The following is an 18083-nucleotide window of genomic DNA, read 5'->3' on the forward strand; positions in this document are numbered from 1 at the left end:
ATGAAGGCTTTTCCCAGTCAGAGCGGAATAAACTTCCGCCACCTAGTGGTTGAATTTTTTACCCAAGTAATTACAGTTGAATAGGTCCCAAATGCGGATTCATATATAAACAATCTTATAGTATTAAAAAGTAGACGTGGGTGTAATGACATATGTATTTTTCTCTCACAAAAATATGTCTAAGCCACGAGACAAGTAAAGAGAGAAATATGTATTGAACTGTGGAAAAAAGAAACAGTTCCGAAGAAAACTCAGATGTCCCAGCTTTTACTAGCATGTAAACGCACCATCTACACACAAATCTTGGAGCTTCCACCGAGGCGTGAAATGAGTCTCAAAAATAGTTGTGCACTCGTAACCGGATTTGTGTGTAACTGCAGTTTTGTGTGTGCGTACCAGGTGATTTGTGTGTACTTTTTCAACATGTATTTTATTTTTAAGGTTTACAAATCCTGTTACGCACGCACAAATCTTTTTACGCACGCACAAATCTTTTTACACGCGCACAAATCTTTTTACACGCGCACAAATCTTTTTACACACGCACAAATCTTTTTACACACGCACAAATCTTTTTACGCACGCACAAATCGTTTTACACACGCACAAATCCTGTTACGCACGCACAAATCTTTTTACGCACGCACAAATCCTGTTACGCACGCACAAATCATTTTACGCACACACAAATCTTTTTGACACTATTTTCACTCCATAGTAAATACACTGCTGTCAATGAGGAACAATTCATTTAAGTCCCGTCTTAAAATACTACTATACCAACATGTCGCCAACATATGAAATGACTGACGTGTTTTATGTTGTTTGCCTGTTAGCTCCATTAGCTCCCTTAACATGGCTGCTAGAGTCGGTGTCCGCCGCGGTCTGTTTAAAAACAAAATCATCCGCTCTCCAGATTACCTGCATGCCTGCGTACGTGTGTCTCTGTTGTTAAAGTTTAGCGTTACTTCTCAGTGTTTTATTTTTACAATCGGGACTCTGAAGACTCATGTAAAGATGACGTGTCGCACGTCTTTTCCGGTCAGTCGTCATGGAAACAGCGTACTGATGTGGACCAGAGTGGAAACAAACATGTTGTAAAATGAAAACAAAGTACCACTGTATCCAACCTTTATGTGTGTAAACACCCACTGTTGCTGCACCTAATTTTTTTAAAGGAATTGTGTGTTCAAGTAAAACATTTTAGAATTGATTTTATATTATATTGGGTATTGTTAAAATGTCAGTGCTTAATAAATGTTTTCAGAATCTTGTAATATTGTTTATGAAGCATATTACATCTATGAATATGATCTATGAAACTAATTCTATGACGAATGAATATTAATCTATGCAATTGCATTGCCTTTATTTTAGTGAGGTAAGTACAGTTATTTCTGCACAACAGAACCCTGTCAGACAGACAGACCGCTCTGATCAGAGGGGCACAGAGAAACTATGCAAAATATTTACCTTATGTTTAGTTTCTACCTTCATTAAAGAGCCTCAGACTAATTGTGATGTTAGATAAATGACTTGTAACTTGTTGGTTGTTAAAGGGAGAGTGGAGGCTCAATTCCACATCATGATTTAAAACCAAACCTGCTTAATCAGAACCTTGGACCCGGTGTCACAGTTCTCGTCTCTGCAGCATCACAATTCTGGGCCCCGTAAAGCATAATCTCTTGTTTAAGAGGTTGTTCATGAGGTTAACATGAAGATAATTACTTCTGAACTATACATTAGCCCTTATATATTTCTTCTCCCAGGTACATGTCTGATCATTTCTTTTTCTCCTATTTCTGTTGCAGCCAGAGTCTTTGTATGTGGACACTCAGTATTTGCCCTCTCTTCAGTTCCTCTTGTCTGTCCTCCACAAGCAGGGACTCACTGATAGACCACTCTGCTTCCTGTTCTGGGGCTGACACACTCTCCCACGTCCCCACACCTAGTGTATCCTGTACAGGTATGCAAGTTTGCTAAATAAAATAAATAACATTGACCTTAAAGGTGCAGTTACCTTAACCAAAGACCTCAGTTATGGGAAAAGGAACTGGAAATGCAAGTTGTGCAACTTCACAACATCAAAAAGATTAGACCTGCTGAAACACAGCAGGCTAATGCATGGACATTTTGGTCGAGTCCACTCCATACCCTGCCTCTATGCAGATTGTCCTTGCACCATCAAGACATGGGGTGCATTAAGAACACATTTATCAAGGCATCATTCTCAGTCTGTCATTTAAAATTTTATTTGTGTCCTTTTATTTCCTAGATCAAGGAAGAGTTCAGACGTATCACGACAGTTTCCTTGGAGGAGACATTCATGCTAAAGCTTGATGAGTACACACCAAGTCTTATGCAGCTTATGCGTGCTAAAGGAGGGGCTGCTGGTTCCAAGATGCACCCTCTGTTGGAAACTTTAAATGACGTATGTTATTTAAATTTTTTTCACAAATATGTCATTATTGATATACGTGAATTAAAAGTCAATTAATTTGTAAAGAATTGCTTTGTTGTGCACAAAGTTGAGCTCCTTACCAACTTAAACTACCCTTTGGTTTTTAAGCAATTCGGTGTTAGTGTATGTAATTCTCTCCCCACTCTCCACTAACAGTCTTTTCACTAAATTGTATCTCCCTACAGACACAGAGCATTGAGAAAAAAAGGGATGCAGTTGTCTGCTGCCTCATTAACTACCTTGGTGAAAGACAAGAAGATCTTTTCCATGATTGCCAGGTATGTCATTGATAACAGATGATTGATTAACTCAAGGGATCCTCTCCTCTCCATTCCTTTTCCCTCTCTCCCCTTTTGATCACTCCCCTCTGCTCTCCTTTAGATAAGTTGAAATGTATTGAAACAGCATATTCAATAAAATTAAAAATGTGTATCTTTTTTGTTTCTTTTTAACATGTAGGAATGTGAGGACTACACAGACAAAACAATGAAGGTGATCGTGATGCACAACATCATGGCTGAGGAGGATCCATCAGATGTGTCGAATGTGATTGAGGGAAACCAAGTGATGGAAGGATGTGGAAGCCGAACAAAGGCGTGTGTACTGCTGATGGGACTGATATATGCCCTCAACCTTGACTATCCAAAGCAGCTCAAGAACACATTTGAAGCTTTTCAAAAACTTTTTTTGGAACTTGACGGGGCAAAACTACTGAAGAAGGTCCACAGCCTCAAAAACAAGCTCATGCAATAGACATACATTTCCCCTCTTGTTCCAAGAGGATCTTTTGTCTGGACAGAAGAGTTTTAATGGAGTATAGTTTTATATTTTTGTTCTCTTCCCTCTTCTGCTCCACACACAGACACAGAAATATATGTACAGATGGATACATAAGTATGTTGCAGCCTCTCAGTTTTTTGTTGTGTATAAATTCACCTGCAGATTTCAGATTTGCTCAGTCACTGTTGTGTGAGGCCGAAGAAACACAAGTAAGAGTTTAGATACAAGAAAATCTTCATGTGATTGGACATCCCTTGCACCTCCGCTCTGATCACCTCACTTCTCCTTTTCTCTGATCCACTCCTTTCTTATTGAGCAGTCTGGGTGTTCTAAAGCAGGGATATGTTTTATTGTCCAACATTACTGAAACAACAGTTCAAGTTGTTAGGCTCATTATTTGAAATGTTATGTGACAGTTTATTCTGTGTTTTTGTTTTTGATGACTTTATGGATTAAAAACATTGAGAAGGTGTACGATCTGAATGTCTTTTATGGGGGTACATCTTACCTTTTCTGAAAAAGTAATGGTTATTAACTGATTTTAATTAACTTTGATTTGTAATTATCAGGTATTACCTACTAGCAAACAAGACATAGTTTTACCTAATTTAACTGAGTAAGTAGCTGTTGAATATATACATAAATATGAGGTAAAGTTTACCCAATTTCTTTAAGTATTTCATATATTTTTTGTTCAGTTACTTTATACACAATATATGGAATTGAATTTACCCCAAAAGAGTCAATGCAAATTGTTACCTCAGATTTATTAGGTAAATTCTATAGATGAATTTTTTCAGTGTAGTTCAGTAGAGAACATGAGCATGTGTGAATGTTTGTCTGTGTTCAGCTTCTGTAATAGATTGATGATTGGTTCAGGTTTTGCACCATCTCTGACTCCAGAGTAAAGAAAGATCAAAATGAAAAATCCTCCATTGTTGAATCCCATTATGGTGGTTTACAATAATGATACTTTGTCGTCTGACTCTTTGTTATGCAGGATTAACAAGGGTGCATTGCACTCACCGGAGATGGCAACTTACGGACTTTTATGGCATCCACTAATGAACTGCCTGCAACTTGAGGTAAATTTATAAAGCTTTGGTGTTGCTCACTAACTCGGGCCAATAACTGAATCTCCAGACGTTTTTTCTTTATGTGGGATAGTTGTTGTTTGCGGTTGGTCTATGCAAACCTTTTGGAACAAGGAGATGAAACCATTTGGCCCAGTAAGCCTTTAGTCCCACTGCCTTTTGGAAGCACACATCCATAGAGACAGATGGGAATCCCTGTTGCTGGAGGAGACGCATGCGAGTCAACTAGAGGGCAAAGGAAGAGAAACTCGAGCATCTTTGCATCTTTATGAGTATAATCAGCCTGAAAATATGTTTGGCTTACATCTTCTGGCCAGCTTTCTCTTCGACTGACTTCAGCTTCCTTCCTCTGAAACTGTGGATGTTTACTTCTGAGCAGCGAGTTTGTGAATTTAGCTCTTTCTTTTCACTTGTAGAGATTTTGATGAACAGATAAGGGTTTTATGTGGTGTTTATTGTCTGGCAATGTTTTGTGAAATGCTATAAACTAATAAAATCCCGATTTATAAAGAGTGAAAGAAGCAAATAACTCAATGGTAAATCTCTCAGTGCTGATAATACGACATGGCCAGATGTCTTTTATCATTTTGGATTTACTCTCCTGAGTATTCAGTCTTAGAAAACTTGTCAGTCCAAGTGAATGTTTTTGTCTGGATGATATTCTCACTTGAGGATCTGATCAGCTCCAAAGCATCTGTCAGCTGAAGGTTGGATCTGACTTTGAGGTGCCTGACACCACATTTTGCCAATGTAAATAAGTTTTTAAAGACTCTTTCATCTGATTTCAGTTCATTAACTTCATCCAGTTTCCAAGCATTACTTGGTAACTTTCCGTTTTTTTCTCAAGCCATTAGAAATCTCTTCAACAGGAGAAAATGGCTGACAGCAGTCCTGGGGTTTCATATGGCCTTTTTTGCATTAAACCTATTTTAAGGCCCATTTGTTTTCAAAGCTGTGGTGAGATTCCAGAAAAAAAAATATTTAAAAAAATAAGTGGTGTTGAAGCCATCTGACAAAACAGGAGAAAAATCAAGTTACTTCACAAAATATATGAAAAATCAGCCATAGTTGAACATTTAGATGAGATTTAAATTTGACTTCAAATAAAGAAGAGAATCACATTTATCAGACAAAGTCTCTGTGATAAGAGCAGCAGCCTTTGACAGACAAAAATGCTTTTTTTTTTATTATTTTAATTTTTTTTACAGTTTTGCTATATGTCACAAATTGTTGGAAATAAACAATAGTGCCTAACAATAAAAAACAGGAAAATAAATGGACCAAATTTCTTGTTTATTTCACATTCATTAAAAACTCTCCCCTGGTGCAACATTTTTAATATAAAATCCTTTAAAACCCAGACCAATTTGTTGAAACTAATTCAACTATTTATGGGCCGGGATGAATCCCAGATGTTTCAGGATCATGACAACATGAATCACCGAAGGCCTATTATCTCCTGGTGTGACTAAGAGTGTCGTGAACTGTGGGTGGTGGAAGCGGTGAGGGAGACGCAGCAGACCCAGATGAGATGAATGATGGAAGTTTAATGATAAAAATAGACTTAAATAAGTCCAAAAGTCCACAAAACCTGGCAGCACAGTTGAGCGGAAGGCTAGGGCTCAGCACTGGTAGCAACAGGCTACACGCATGGACAAGACACATTGACAAGGACCCGACAGAGACACTGAGACACAGGTGACATTAAATACACGGGAGGGTAATCACAGAAACGAGACACACCTGGGAAACAATCCAGGGGAAGACAGGACAACACGAAGACTCAGGGACACAGAAAACTCTAAATAAATACACAGAAAAACACAGACCCTGACAAAGAGTTGTTAAACAACTCAGCACTTAACACCACTTATTTTGTAAACTTTATCCAATCAAATGTTGTTCGGGGAAAAATAGAAAACAATCTTTCCCAGCCCACAGCTGGAAAAACACGAAGCTTGAAATCACAACTTTAAGTGATATTTTGGTATTTATTTGCCTGAGTTGTTATGTTCTTAGATTTTTTTATTTGTTTTTTTATTCTTTTTTATGAATGCCACACTGTGTTTATAACTTTTAGAGGTATTGTTAAGTCTATTATTGTCCCTGCAGTGCCTCAACTCCTATTTTGTGCCTGGTTGAAGTTTGCAGAATTTTTCTTTTTGCTTTTTCTGGTCTATTTTTATGTTGTCCATCAGTTACCTAACGTGTTTTTACTTTTGTTGATACACAGGATTCTGGACCATGCACCTTTGCTCTGTCTGTTCTGGTTTCCTGATTGTATTATTTTCAGGGAACATGATGAACATGTCAGCTGCTACGCTGATGACACCCACAATTATTAATTAATCATTCCTTACTGACCAAATGAATTAGACAATCTTTCATCTGGTTTTATAGGTTCAAATTATGTTTCAGGATTTTTTTCCCACTCATATTTGTCATGGTACAGTTCATTACTTTTAGATAGAATTGGTTTTCTGGACCTCAGCGATGAAACGTTGGACATGGCATTGTCTTTCCGTCAACAGGCCTTTGGAAAAGCAGCCTTTTATCAGCATCTCGAGCTTCCTGCACCAAGCAAAAGCTAAAAATGTAAGCTTTCATGTTTGTTATGCTGCTTTAGGTGCACAAAAATCATCTCTTAATAAATAGTGCTGCAATGGATCTGTCAGCTTACAGATTTTCTGTTTTTTCTTCACATTGTCGCTTTTGTCACATTTAAATGATCATCAAAAAATTATCAGATAAATATACCCCAAATAAATACTAAAGGTTTTCAAATCATCATTTAACTTCAGAAAGAAATGAAGTTATTTAAGCGTTAAATTGGTCCCATGTGAAAATGCAGTCACCACTCTTGGTAAATCATAAATAAGTTGTAATTAACCAAATTAGTTGAGTTCAGTGACACCAGCCACACGCAGGTTTGGTTTATTGAGATTGTTACGGTCTTAATGGGTTTTTTATGGTTTCTGTGGTTTTGTTCCGTTTTTCATGATTTTGCATATTTGGGCCTGTTTCCGTCTTTTTGTGCAGCTCATCATAATTTCTGCTTAGTGCTTTTGTTTCATGTTCTTGTTTTCTTTCATTTTCCAGCTTTCCTTTATTCCTGGTTTATTTGGGAGCTGCATGGTAGAGCTGCAGTCTTCTCTGTGGGCACGAAGTTTTTAATTTGTCTTGTACCATCCATAGTTTGTCCTATTTGCAAGTAATTTTGTCTATCAATAGTCTTTTATTATTCACACATTGTTTGTTATATAGTTTTGTATATTAAACAGATATGGAAATCTATTTAGCAAAGTTTACAATTAATGTCACAATGTTTAAAATTAACCTTGAATGGTGGTGCACTTCTTAAAACAGCTGCTTGGCATCAAGAAGGCTTTGGGTTTGAGCCCTAGGCTGGCTTTGTAGGTTCTTTCTCAGACTCAGACTTTCTCTCACAGTCCAGATATTTGCATCTTAGGTTTCCTTGTCTCTCTCCGTTGTTTCCTTGTAAGTGTGTTTATGTTTTTTTGTGTTATCTTGTGATGGACTGGTTACTTCTCCAGGCACCAGGAGAAAGGCACTGGGCCCAATGTGACCTTACATGGAGAAGTGGGTATAGGCAATGGATTGATGGTTTGCATATATGAAGTGCAAACCCTTGTCAAGAGGAAGCTGAGCACTGACCAAACCATGAAATAACCTCAAATAACCCATGTATCACGTGACTGAGGAGGGAGATTTTTTTTTTTTTAAGTTCAGACTTTCTTCTGAGTGAAAAGCTGGAATGAAATAACCCCAGGTCTTGCTTCTTATGAAATGATGATTGCTTAACATTGATGTTTTCATATTTTTAACATAACTGTGAACCAGTCGAACTTTAACCCATTATTTACTTGGCACCAGCTACGGACACCAACACATGGTACTGACTGTCCTGACTGCGAGAAAATGGTGTCATTGAGCAGCTGAAATGAATAACCCAGAATCTCTACACACCAATTAGCAAAATGCCAAAATCAGGCCATTTGCACATAGAAATTAATATCTGGTTCTGATTGGAACCAGGCTCTCAGAAACGTTCACCCATATTGCACATAGTGATCTTTAGTACTTCCTGTAGTAAATTTGATCTGTTTTGACCCGCGATTCTTAGCCAGACACCCGTTTTGGGTTCGTTTCAGAATCTTGGCCTGCTGGAAATGGAAATAAAGCATCTAGTGTCAGGATCTGTGTTTTTCTGTGTTTATTTAGAGTTTTCTGTGTCCTTGAGTCTCTTCGTTGTCCTGTCCTCCCCTTGATTGTTCCCAGGTGTGTCTCGTTTCTGTGATTACCCTCCCATGTATTTAACTCCACCTGTGTTCCTTGTTCCTCGTCAATGTCTAGTCCGTTCGTTGTCAGTGTGTCCATGTGCCTGTTGTTTGGACTGAGCTTTTATCATTAAAATCATCATAATTCATCTGACCTGGGTCCGCTGCGTCTGCCTCACCACCCTTCACCGCACCACTTCATGACATCTAGTTCTTCAATATTTATGAGTTTGTGTGCATACTGCAACCACCTTTGAAATCTCTGGAAGAGACTTATGGCCACATTAGTATCTTCAGGGAGTCCTTCATGAACCAAGCCTTGGTGAATTTTATTATTGGTGTTTGGAGGTCAATAGCTACACAGCCTCAACTATTTTACAGATTACATGAAATTGTCTTCTCGAATTTCCTGATACTGGATAAGAGCTATTACCCTCATTATCATGCTCAGATTTGCAGAACCTGTTAAGTTGTTGAGAGGTGAGTTGAAAAGGCATGTATATTCATATTTTGTTACAATTTAGAGCCTGTCTTTTCAAATATGGAAGAAAATCAGGATCCACCTGATGAAAACACCACTTACACAGGCCGTAGGCAAACGTCTGTGCAAGCCCACAGTCCAACGTATTTATAAATTCAATCATTTTTCAAAAGCAACTTGAGCAGGAGAAAATATCTTGATCTGGGGTGTAGCTCTTTATTATACCATTGCTGGGCTCATTCTGTGAAACAGTGTACCGGATTCCGGTTCATTAAAAAAGTCATTGCTCTCAACAGCTGGCTCTGTCTAATCAAGCTTTTTCCATGAAAAACATTTAAAATTGCTTAATTTATAGAAATACAAGCAGCAATGCAGCCTGCCAACATATATTACAGCTTCATATACAAATATATAAATGTACAATCAATAAATACAGTGTGAAGTCGTCTTCTTGAAATGTATGATGAACATTAAGGCTTGCTTGGTGATTTTTTTTTTTCTTTTAAGTTCTATTTGTGGTTCTGCGTAAACTATGAGTTGGAACTCTGTTTCTGGATAATTAAATGAATCGCTGTGACTTACAATACTTAAAAATACTGAAATGAAAGAATGCAAATCACTAATACGGTGCAGTTTGACCATTCTTGACATCTTAAATGCTGACAAATTACACAAAACGCAGCAAAATCAAAGAACAAACAACACTTCAAGAGATTAGGTGTTAGCATGTGGCTCATGTTCAAAACGAAAAGATCGCTGATGCTGATTACAGTATTTACAAGGAACACTATGATCGACTTCAGTAGATAGCAAAAGTTTCTTTGGTCCCTGTCGATTGTTGGTAATTAGTGGTTAAAAAAAGTAACTGTGGGCACAAAATGGTTGATTAAAAAACAAACACAGAAATGTGCCATGATTATGCCTATCACTAAGAATCATTTACAGGTTATCAATAATCCCAGTTCACATAGGCAAAGGAAACACAACATTTCAGGGTTCTGAAATTACATCAAAGTGAATAAAAACAGCTCATACACGATACACAAGCATAAACAATGATTACAAAGCAGCAGTAGCTACTTAAAATGGACAGTTGTTTAAAAAAAAAAAATAACAAGCACATCCTCAAAACTGAAACCAGTAACTTTTTTGCTGCAGCAGAATTTGAGGAGAGACACAGGGAGTCAGAAGAAGACTGATTTCATAAACTGTGGATGAGGTTTGGTTGGTTTCAGGGCAGAAGTAGGAAGACAGGAGCATTCACTAAGTGTCCAGGTGTCCTCAAATGGTTCCCCAGTGTTTCCGTGTGCTGTCCATCTTTGGCTGCGCAACTAGAGATGGATGAGGATTCAAGTTTTCTTCAAGCCTCATTCTGACCAAAGAGGCTACCCTGCGTCTTGAGTCTGTGCATCCTGGCGGGAAGAAAAGATGAAAACATCAAATTCAATGCTGATCAGGGTTTAGGTTCATCAGGATTGAGTCTGTTGGGAGATGAGTGACGGTAACTTACTGTCTTTCTTTACGGCTCAGTGTGTCTTCTTTTGACTTGACAAAGACTGCATTTTCCCCTCCCCTATCAAGGTAAGCAAACTCTCCTTCCTTTGCGTTAAAGATCACCCTGCAATCACACAGATAATATATGTTCAGTCAACAATAAACATTTAATTCTTGAGTAAATGAATGTTAGTATAAAGACATAGAACTCACTTGGACTGAGTCTCGCCACATTTGATGCGGAGCTTTCGGAGGTGAAACTTGCTGCTGCCCCAAAGATCGGACCAGCTGAAAAGTGCGTCTTTCTCCCAGCGAATCTTGACGATCATCAGGTCACCGATGTCCACGTTGGTGGTGATCAGGAAGGACGAGGTGCTGTTGCTATCAAGGATGGGCCTGATAGGTTAAAGAAGGAAATATGTTCAGAGATTGGCAAATTTGATTAGTTTTATTACATGTAAAGATTCACTGAGAAACTGGCTGCTGACCAGAATTCTCTTCACAGTAGAAGTAGTGACTGAAGGAAGGAGGTTGAAAGTTAGCTCTTTTTAGTCCCACTGAGTTGTTGGAGTCATAAAAGGCCTAAAAGCTGCAGGAAGCTTAGGTAAAGTAAGGGTGTACCTTTGCTACAGGGAAAACAAATGGACAACTGGTTGCATTTTGTTATGCTAACTAAGATAACTCTGATAGTCGCTCTAACAGAAGATGCTAGAAAACCATTTAGATTATCCCGTCTGCAATCCTTTTGTCTTTGTTTGATGATATTAATTAAATCCTGTTTAACTGTGAATCTGTGAAACATCACCCATTCTCTAACACACACACTGTGTCGTCCCCTTGGTGTCCTGCTGTACATTATTAATGATCGACCGTAGAAACACTGCTAAAGGAAAGAGCAGTTTTACTATCTAACATAGGTGTAAGATCACATCTCTTTCCTCTCAAATATTAAGTTGTTTTTAATGTTAAAACAGCAATTATTTGTTTTAAATGAATATAGAGGGAAGAAAGGAATATATTTTGTTGCAGTCCACTTCTGTATTTTGAAGTATACAAAATTTATTAGCAAACTATAATTTGTATGTAAAGGAGTAAATTAAATACACTTTTTTGTATTATTTTTGCTCTGATTTTATTTATAGATACCCTTATCCACAAACATATGTCCACATATATGGATTTTCAATGATGCAAATGAGAATTTTGTTTATTTTAGTTTACCGTGAGCATTTTATTATTAGGACAGTTGCGCGTTCAGTTTAGTTTTCTTGGTAAAAAAGCTGCTCATAGTTTTTCAAAAATTATCTAAAATCAGAATTGGGATGTTCTCACAAAACCTGAAACCTGAAATCGGTCTCAGTCCCTCATTTCCACCAACATATGCAGATGAACAACACTGTTGCTAAGTCGCATGTCTCTGTGACACTGTGTTGTATGCTCAGCCTCATGTACGTACAGGACAAGCGGGATGTCCTCCTTCTCTCCATGGGTTCCATACAGGGAAATCTTGATTGGCTGCTCACTGAAGCTCTGTTTGTCCTTGCTGAAGAAGTGTGCCTTCACTTGGTAATGGAAAACTGCAAGATGGAAAGAAGATTCACTGTCAGTGAAATTATATATTCTTACTTAGGCTTTATTTCACCTTTGTTTAGAGCTTTAAACACAGATTAGTATATTCTGGTTTGGCTTCTAGCATGCATGTGCAGACCCTTAAAATCTCTTGAAACAGCTTGCTATTAAGTAAATGTTTACACATTTGCTGATTTGTGACTTCTTAAAAGCAAAACCTTTCCACTGCCAAAGTCATGCAAAGTCACCACTTTACTTCAACATACTTTAGCAACTAAAATACCCATGAGCTCATAAATGCACTGAGCTTGCTGTCCTTGTGAAGCTGTATTAAGTTTCCACAATCACTGTCGGGTCCAAGGAGATGCATTTACTCTAACCGTATCGAGCCGTGGTAGCTAATAATCTGAGGATTACTTTTAATGAAGGCATGTGCACAATTTAACTCCCAGTAATGCAGACTAAAGAATGTAAATCCAGGAAGACTTTTCTGCTTTTCTTAGGTGTTACATAGATCTCCTTTCTGTACTTGCAGTCAACATTCAAGTACAAATTTCCCTCTCCATGAAAAAGTCGGGTTTACTTTAGTTTTACACCGTTTCCATGGAGATTTACCTTTGTAAGGCATCATATCCCGAGTCTTGAGGTACATCCTGGCACTGCGGGTCATCCGGACCTTGTTGATGTTGTAGCCAAGCTTGTTGCATCGATTCTTCCTGCAGCTGAGGCACATTCCCTTGTTGAAGGCGTCCTTGGAGTTGCAGCGGTAGGCCATGCTCTGCTGCTGGGTGTTCAGCAGCGAGTCGATGAACAAGTGGATGGAGCGCTCATGGGAGCATTTGATAAGCTGATCCATATCTGCACACAAGAAGGCAAGAAGGTTCTTTGGTTTTTGCAGATAAATGCTGGTGAAGGCAGAAAATTACTTCCTGGTGTTTGTTCTCCTTTTTTCATTCATAGATAGTCACAAAAGAGGACCCAGAAGGAAAGTTCTGGTTTCTAAAAGCATGAAGCAATAAAATATCGAGGAAATACACTTGATATTTTGCTCACTTTGTGTTTTTAGCTTGGAATGTTATGAATGGAGGCATAAACACTTTAACCTGCAACCATTTGTTTTAGCAAGTACCTCACTGACTTCTGACAAAGTTAAGAAACTGTTAAGAGACAAAAATCTCTTAACAATATAGTATTCCTAAGACTGGTAAACTTTTTAAAAAAGCTAATTTATGCACATCTCATTATCTCTAGAAGCCTGGGAGGTTTTGAGTTACATACTTTGGAGGCCCTTGATCCCTTCTGATGCAATCCCCAGCAAGGTATTCTGGATGTCACAACCCGGCTGGAAGGTTCCTCCATTAGGGTAAATGTCAATATGGCCCACTGGCCTCTGGATGCCAATGCTGCGGTCTGGAGAGCCTCTGGTATTGGTGTGCAAAACGTCCACAAACTGGGCATCGCCTCGGGACAGAGTACTCTGATCGTCTGCGTGCTCAAAGGTGGGACCGGCGGGATCCAGACCTGGGCACGAGAACAAAACGATCGATTAGCTGTGGAGATAAACATTACTGGAGATAAAATGCTACCATTTGTAACACGTGTTTCAAAGCATTAAAGGCTTGAAAGTCTGTACTCAGTTTGACCTCCTTCTGATTTGTGCAGGCAAAAAAGAAAACAAGTCTGATGGTGCTTAATGGCCCACTGCTCTCTGATCTAGTAAACACACCATTATTTGAAGGAGGTCAGAGAGATTTTAAAGCTGGATCAACTTTATAGAAGCAAATTGGAGCTCTAAATCTGACACAAATTGGCTGCATGCACACACACAATGGAGGCCTGGAATGTAGAGGCTGACAGACTCAGACATATATACATGAAAGTATGCATCAATAACCTTAAAAACTCAATTTAATACTAAAATAACCAAACAGAATGTTAAAACAATTTTGAGTTGCAACATTTTCACAACTTTACCGAGGTCTTTTTTTTAATTTAGATTATAATCCAAGGTTCCTAATATGTCAAAATTGAATTATTTCCCAGTCAATTTTTCAAAGTTCTCAGCCGCCTTTAACCATTTTTAGCATATAAATAGCATAAATCTAATACTTTATATGAAGTTATGTCATTAACGGATGGATTGATACTACATCTAAACTGCAAAACCCTTATATCAAACTGCTGACTTTTTCAAACTGTACAGGAATCCTGGTAGTCATTTAGCAGGAGTCACCTGTGATCCTGCTGATCTTATGGTCAGTGAGATCTCCAGCAATGCCAGCCACATGTGCTCCCAGACTGTATCCCAAAAGATGAATCCTCTCCCAGGGCAACTGCAGCTCTTTCTGCAAAGCAACAAAACAGGTGAGATGTGTGCAAGAAACGCCTTAACACAATCCAAAGGGAGGCCTGCCGAAATGCAAGCTGTACTTGGCCAGGCTTTGAAGCATTCTGCCCAAGGAAGGATGTGGGAAACAATCCAGAAAAAGGATTTGGTGCAATTTCATGCTATGCCAAATTCTAGACTGCTTTTAAAGTTTGAAGTTGCGTAAATAAAGGGAAAGCTTTAGGCTGTTGCAAAAGCCGTGCCCTCGCTAACACTAAGCCTCGCAACGATAGCCGCAAACATGACTATAAAATGTGTTTATAGCCATTTAAAATCTCATAGCGTAGACAAGCATAACCACATGGCCTCATTGGAAAGAGAGGCCATGTGGTGGCCGATTTTAGTCGATGATCTGAACTCAACATACTCACATGTTATATTTACAGCACTCAAAAAGCTAATGCAGAGAGGGTGATCCAACAGCTCACCTGCAGCCATGTAACGAACTTGGCCACATCTCGGCCAACCAGCTTGGTGTAGGCTGCGGAGGTGGGGTAGTGCTGATTGGCGCGAGTCAGCCAATCCACCACGATCACGTTTGCAGTTGGCACGCGCTCATACAGGGCGGACACCAGCTTGGGCACCCAGCTCTCAAACATCCCTGTTACCTGCAGGGAAAAACATAAAAGCAGCAGGTGAAACTGTGATCTGCGTATGAACAAAAAAAAGAAAGAAATATCTCGTCAGGGCATTTTGCAAAGGTTTGCAGATAAATGCTGATAGTCATGTTTTGTGCTGTTGATGCACAAAACATGCATCAACAGCACAACAATCTTATTGTGCATCAACAATTCAAAGAACTGTGAAACATAAGATTGTATTAATGTAACCAAGTAACATCAGTTTCTCATCGAGTTTGCACTGTCAAGGAATCGACTGGTATGAGAATCTTCACTGTGCTAAATATGAGTAATAATCCTGAACATCAACATGGTGTAGTTGCTTTGAAAAGGGAAGCAAAATCACTCAAACTGCTGCTAAGATTATATAGCATATAATAGTTTGAGTATTGCTATCACAACTTTTGTATTTTGCATCATAAATATTGACTGCGCACTACTTCCTAAGAGGTTATTGGACAGTATTTTATCCCTTTTGGTTTGCCATTCTGCATTTTAAATGCCTCACATGAAGTGAGCTGGTTAATTAGTCAGGCTATCTGCTCTGATAGCCAACCTGAAGTCAGCTTGTGACCAGACATGCTGATCACAGCAGTGTGTGACTTCTTCATTTTCCACATCATAAACTGCCTGTGTTTTCTGAGATTTTAACCATTTCTGAAATATTCCAAATTTGTCTTTCTTGTAAGCAGAGGTGTAGAAGAATTATTTTCGTCATCTGACAGGCAGTGAACAGCAGCAGGTTAAAGGACAAAGCAGAGCTGTGTTTTCTATATCTCAAACAGCTGGAGAAAACTCAACCTCTCTTGCATTTACTATCAATATTTCTTATTAGCACTGAGCGAGATCATGTTTTCATTCACGTATATGTAACAAAAAGTGTTTTCTATATAGTAACCAGTTTTGTTTTTTTTACTTCCATAGTAGTTTAGCTTGTGCTGCAGAAAACATGTGGGTGACAATGCACACATGGTCAGGTTAATGTCTGAGGTCAGCTGCCATATGGCGTGATGTATCCAGCACTGCCTCTGTGTTCTGTTGGAGACTGGCCAAGGTATCATCAGGTTCAAATTGTGCAGCATGACTGGTTTTAAATCAAATTACAGCAGAAGATGCATGCATGGACTGTGTGCTTTTCCCCCTGCACAGCTTGTGTTTTTTGCCATCATATGTTGGAGGATTTTTTTTTTGTCTCAGTGTCTGTGATGCAATTTTAGCTTGCACTGCCCAAACATAGCTGCGCAGAAGCTTTGCGTACAAATTTAGTTTCAGTGTTACTTACCGTCCAGCCATGTATCACAATGAAGGTCTGGGTTTCTGGGTTGAATGCGCACTCGGTGATGGTTTCTGGTCTGCCGGCCACCATGTAGCACATGTCATCATCCGGGAGCTCGGCGGTGCGCAGGGAGAACTTGGAAACGATGTCAGTGAAATCCGTCATCCATTCAGTGGTGGTTGGCACAGGTGCATCGGTGACTGTGCTGTTTGCTGTTGCAAAACAAACACCAACGGAGAGCGCGGCGGATCATTGGGGTTAATCTGTTCTGTCAGGTTGGACAATTAGGATTTGTTCACAGAGAAGCATTTTAAATGCTGGTTGGCTGATTGCTATTAAAGTAAATGTGCGTAAGTTAATTGTGAACGACATGGGGGTTTTTTACGCAAAAGTGACTGAATAAGGCGTGACAGTGTCGCCCCCTTTTGTCCTTTCTGAATCTTTACCGGGAAAACTTCATTTCTTGACACACGATAGCATTCCTACATTTTTAATCAAACCAAATAACTGAATGCGGGTTTTTCAGTTTCCCTTTAAATGAATCGTTCTTTATGGATCGGAGCGAGTGTTAAAAAGAGTCGGTCTAATTAAAATTCAACGCCCAAACGGTGCTCCAACAGTTGTGTTTTTTATTATTTAAAGACGAATAAACCTTAACCTCTAAATCAACTTTAACCAACGTTTCCTCCCTCTTCTTATCTATTCTCAGACACACAAAAAAAAGCTCCTGCCTGCTGCTTTTCGCCACGCACAGATGGAGCTGAATGCAGATCTGCGCTCTTTTTACAGACGGATTATTACCGGTAAAAAGTGGAGCCGCATGCAGCAATAAACCTGCGATCCACATATTTATCCCCTGCACCTGTTTCTCGTTTTGTTCTGTTTGAAACTGTATGTCTCGTCAGAATAAATATGGATCTTACCAAAAGCAGTCGAGTTGGCGGTGGGTTCAACATCTGAAGAAAAAGTTGCATGGATGTTTCCCAAAGTTATCCAAATAGTCACAAAGCAAATCATTTCTTTTCCCATACTGTTACTGAGTTATTCTTTTGATTTGGATTTCCTGATTTTAAAGTAATTAATATTATTATTATTATTATTTTGGTTGGTCGAATAGTTGTGGATCCACTTAAACCCAAAGCACCGGTGACAAAGTGGTGTGCTGTTTGCGGTTTAAGGGTGAAGTTGCTTATGGTCTGTAACAGTTGCTGCTGCAGGTCATCTTAATGGGTGGCTTATTTGAATACTCAAGCGTGATTGGCTGGAGTTTTTAGGGGGCGGAGACTAAACTCTGTCCCAGCTCTAAAAAATAAAAAAAACCTAAGGAGGTTGGTCATCCTGCTGTGAGGAAAGCGGGGCCCCTGGCAGCCAAGCAGAAGGTTTCATTTACAGAGCACCATTAATGTCAGCTCCCAACTGTCCGCGTGTCTGGTTTTAGTGATTACAAGACACTTTCCTTTGATCTGCTGCCAAAATGATGTGGTAGTAGGTATTTTTTGTCATGCATTAGGATATTCAAAGGTTTATAACTAATTTAAAAAGCACTTTTTAAGCAAGTTAGAGAAAGAAAACCTAATTCCTTGTGTTTGTAGGAAACATTTTATTTTTAGGACAGCAAGGTTTT

The 18083-nt window shown here is 38.9% G+C and overlaps 1 protein-coding gene across 1 annotated transcript; it reads right to left on the reverse strand.

The window, feature by feature from the left end:
* Positions 1-9308: 9308 nt before the first annotated feature.
* On the reverse strand, positions 9309-17664 carry lpla (lipoprotein lipase a). The gene is made up of 10 exons (XM_028028262.1): positions 17383-17664; positions 16466-16671; positions 14992-15171; positions 14411-14522; positions 13456-13698; positions 12793-13035; positions 12065-12185; positions 10822-11004; positions 10625-10732; positions 9309-10526 (listed from the first exon to the last, which is right to left on the reverse strand). The coding sequence occupies exons 1-10, from the start codon at positions 17486-17488 to the stop codon at positions 10475-10477; spliced, it is 1554 nt and encodes a 517-aa protein (XP_027884063.1). The 5' UTR covers positions 17489-17664; the 3' UTR covers positions 9309-10474.
* Between the last annotated feature and the right edge of the window lie 419 nt (positions 17665-18083).

Source organism: Xiphophorus couchianus, chromosome 9, assembly GCF_001444195.1.
Source record: "Xiphophorus couchianus chromosome 9, X_couchianus-1.0, whole genome shotgun sequence".
NCBI lineage: Eukaryota > Metazoa > Chordata > Actinopteri > Cyprinodontiformes > Poeciliidae > Xiphophorus > Xiphophorus couchianus.

What these genes read in the sequence shown, in the direction of transcription:
- lpla (XM_028028262.1), bottom strand. Translation starts at nt 17,488, where the DNA reads ATGGGAAAAGAAATGATTTGCTTTGTGACTATTTGGATAACTTTGGGA. An exon ending in AGGGATCAAGGGCCTCCAAA is followed by an intron (nt 13,036 to 13,455) that starts GTATGTAACTCA and finishes TCTTGTGTGCAG; the next exon opens with ATATGGATCAGCTTATCAAA. An exon ending in TGTGGCGAGACTCAGTCCAA is followed by an intron (nt 10,733 to 10,821) that starts GTGAGTTCTATG and finishes GTGTGATTGCAG; the next exon opens with GGTGATCTTTAACGCAAAGG.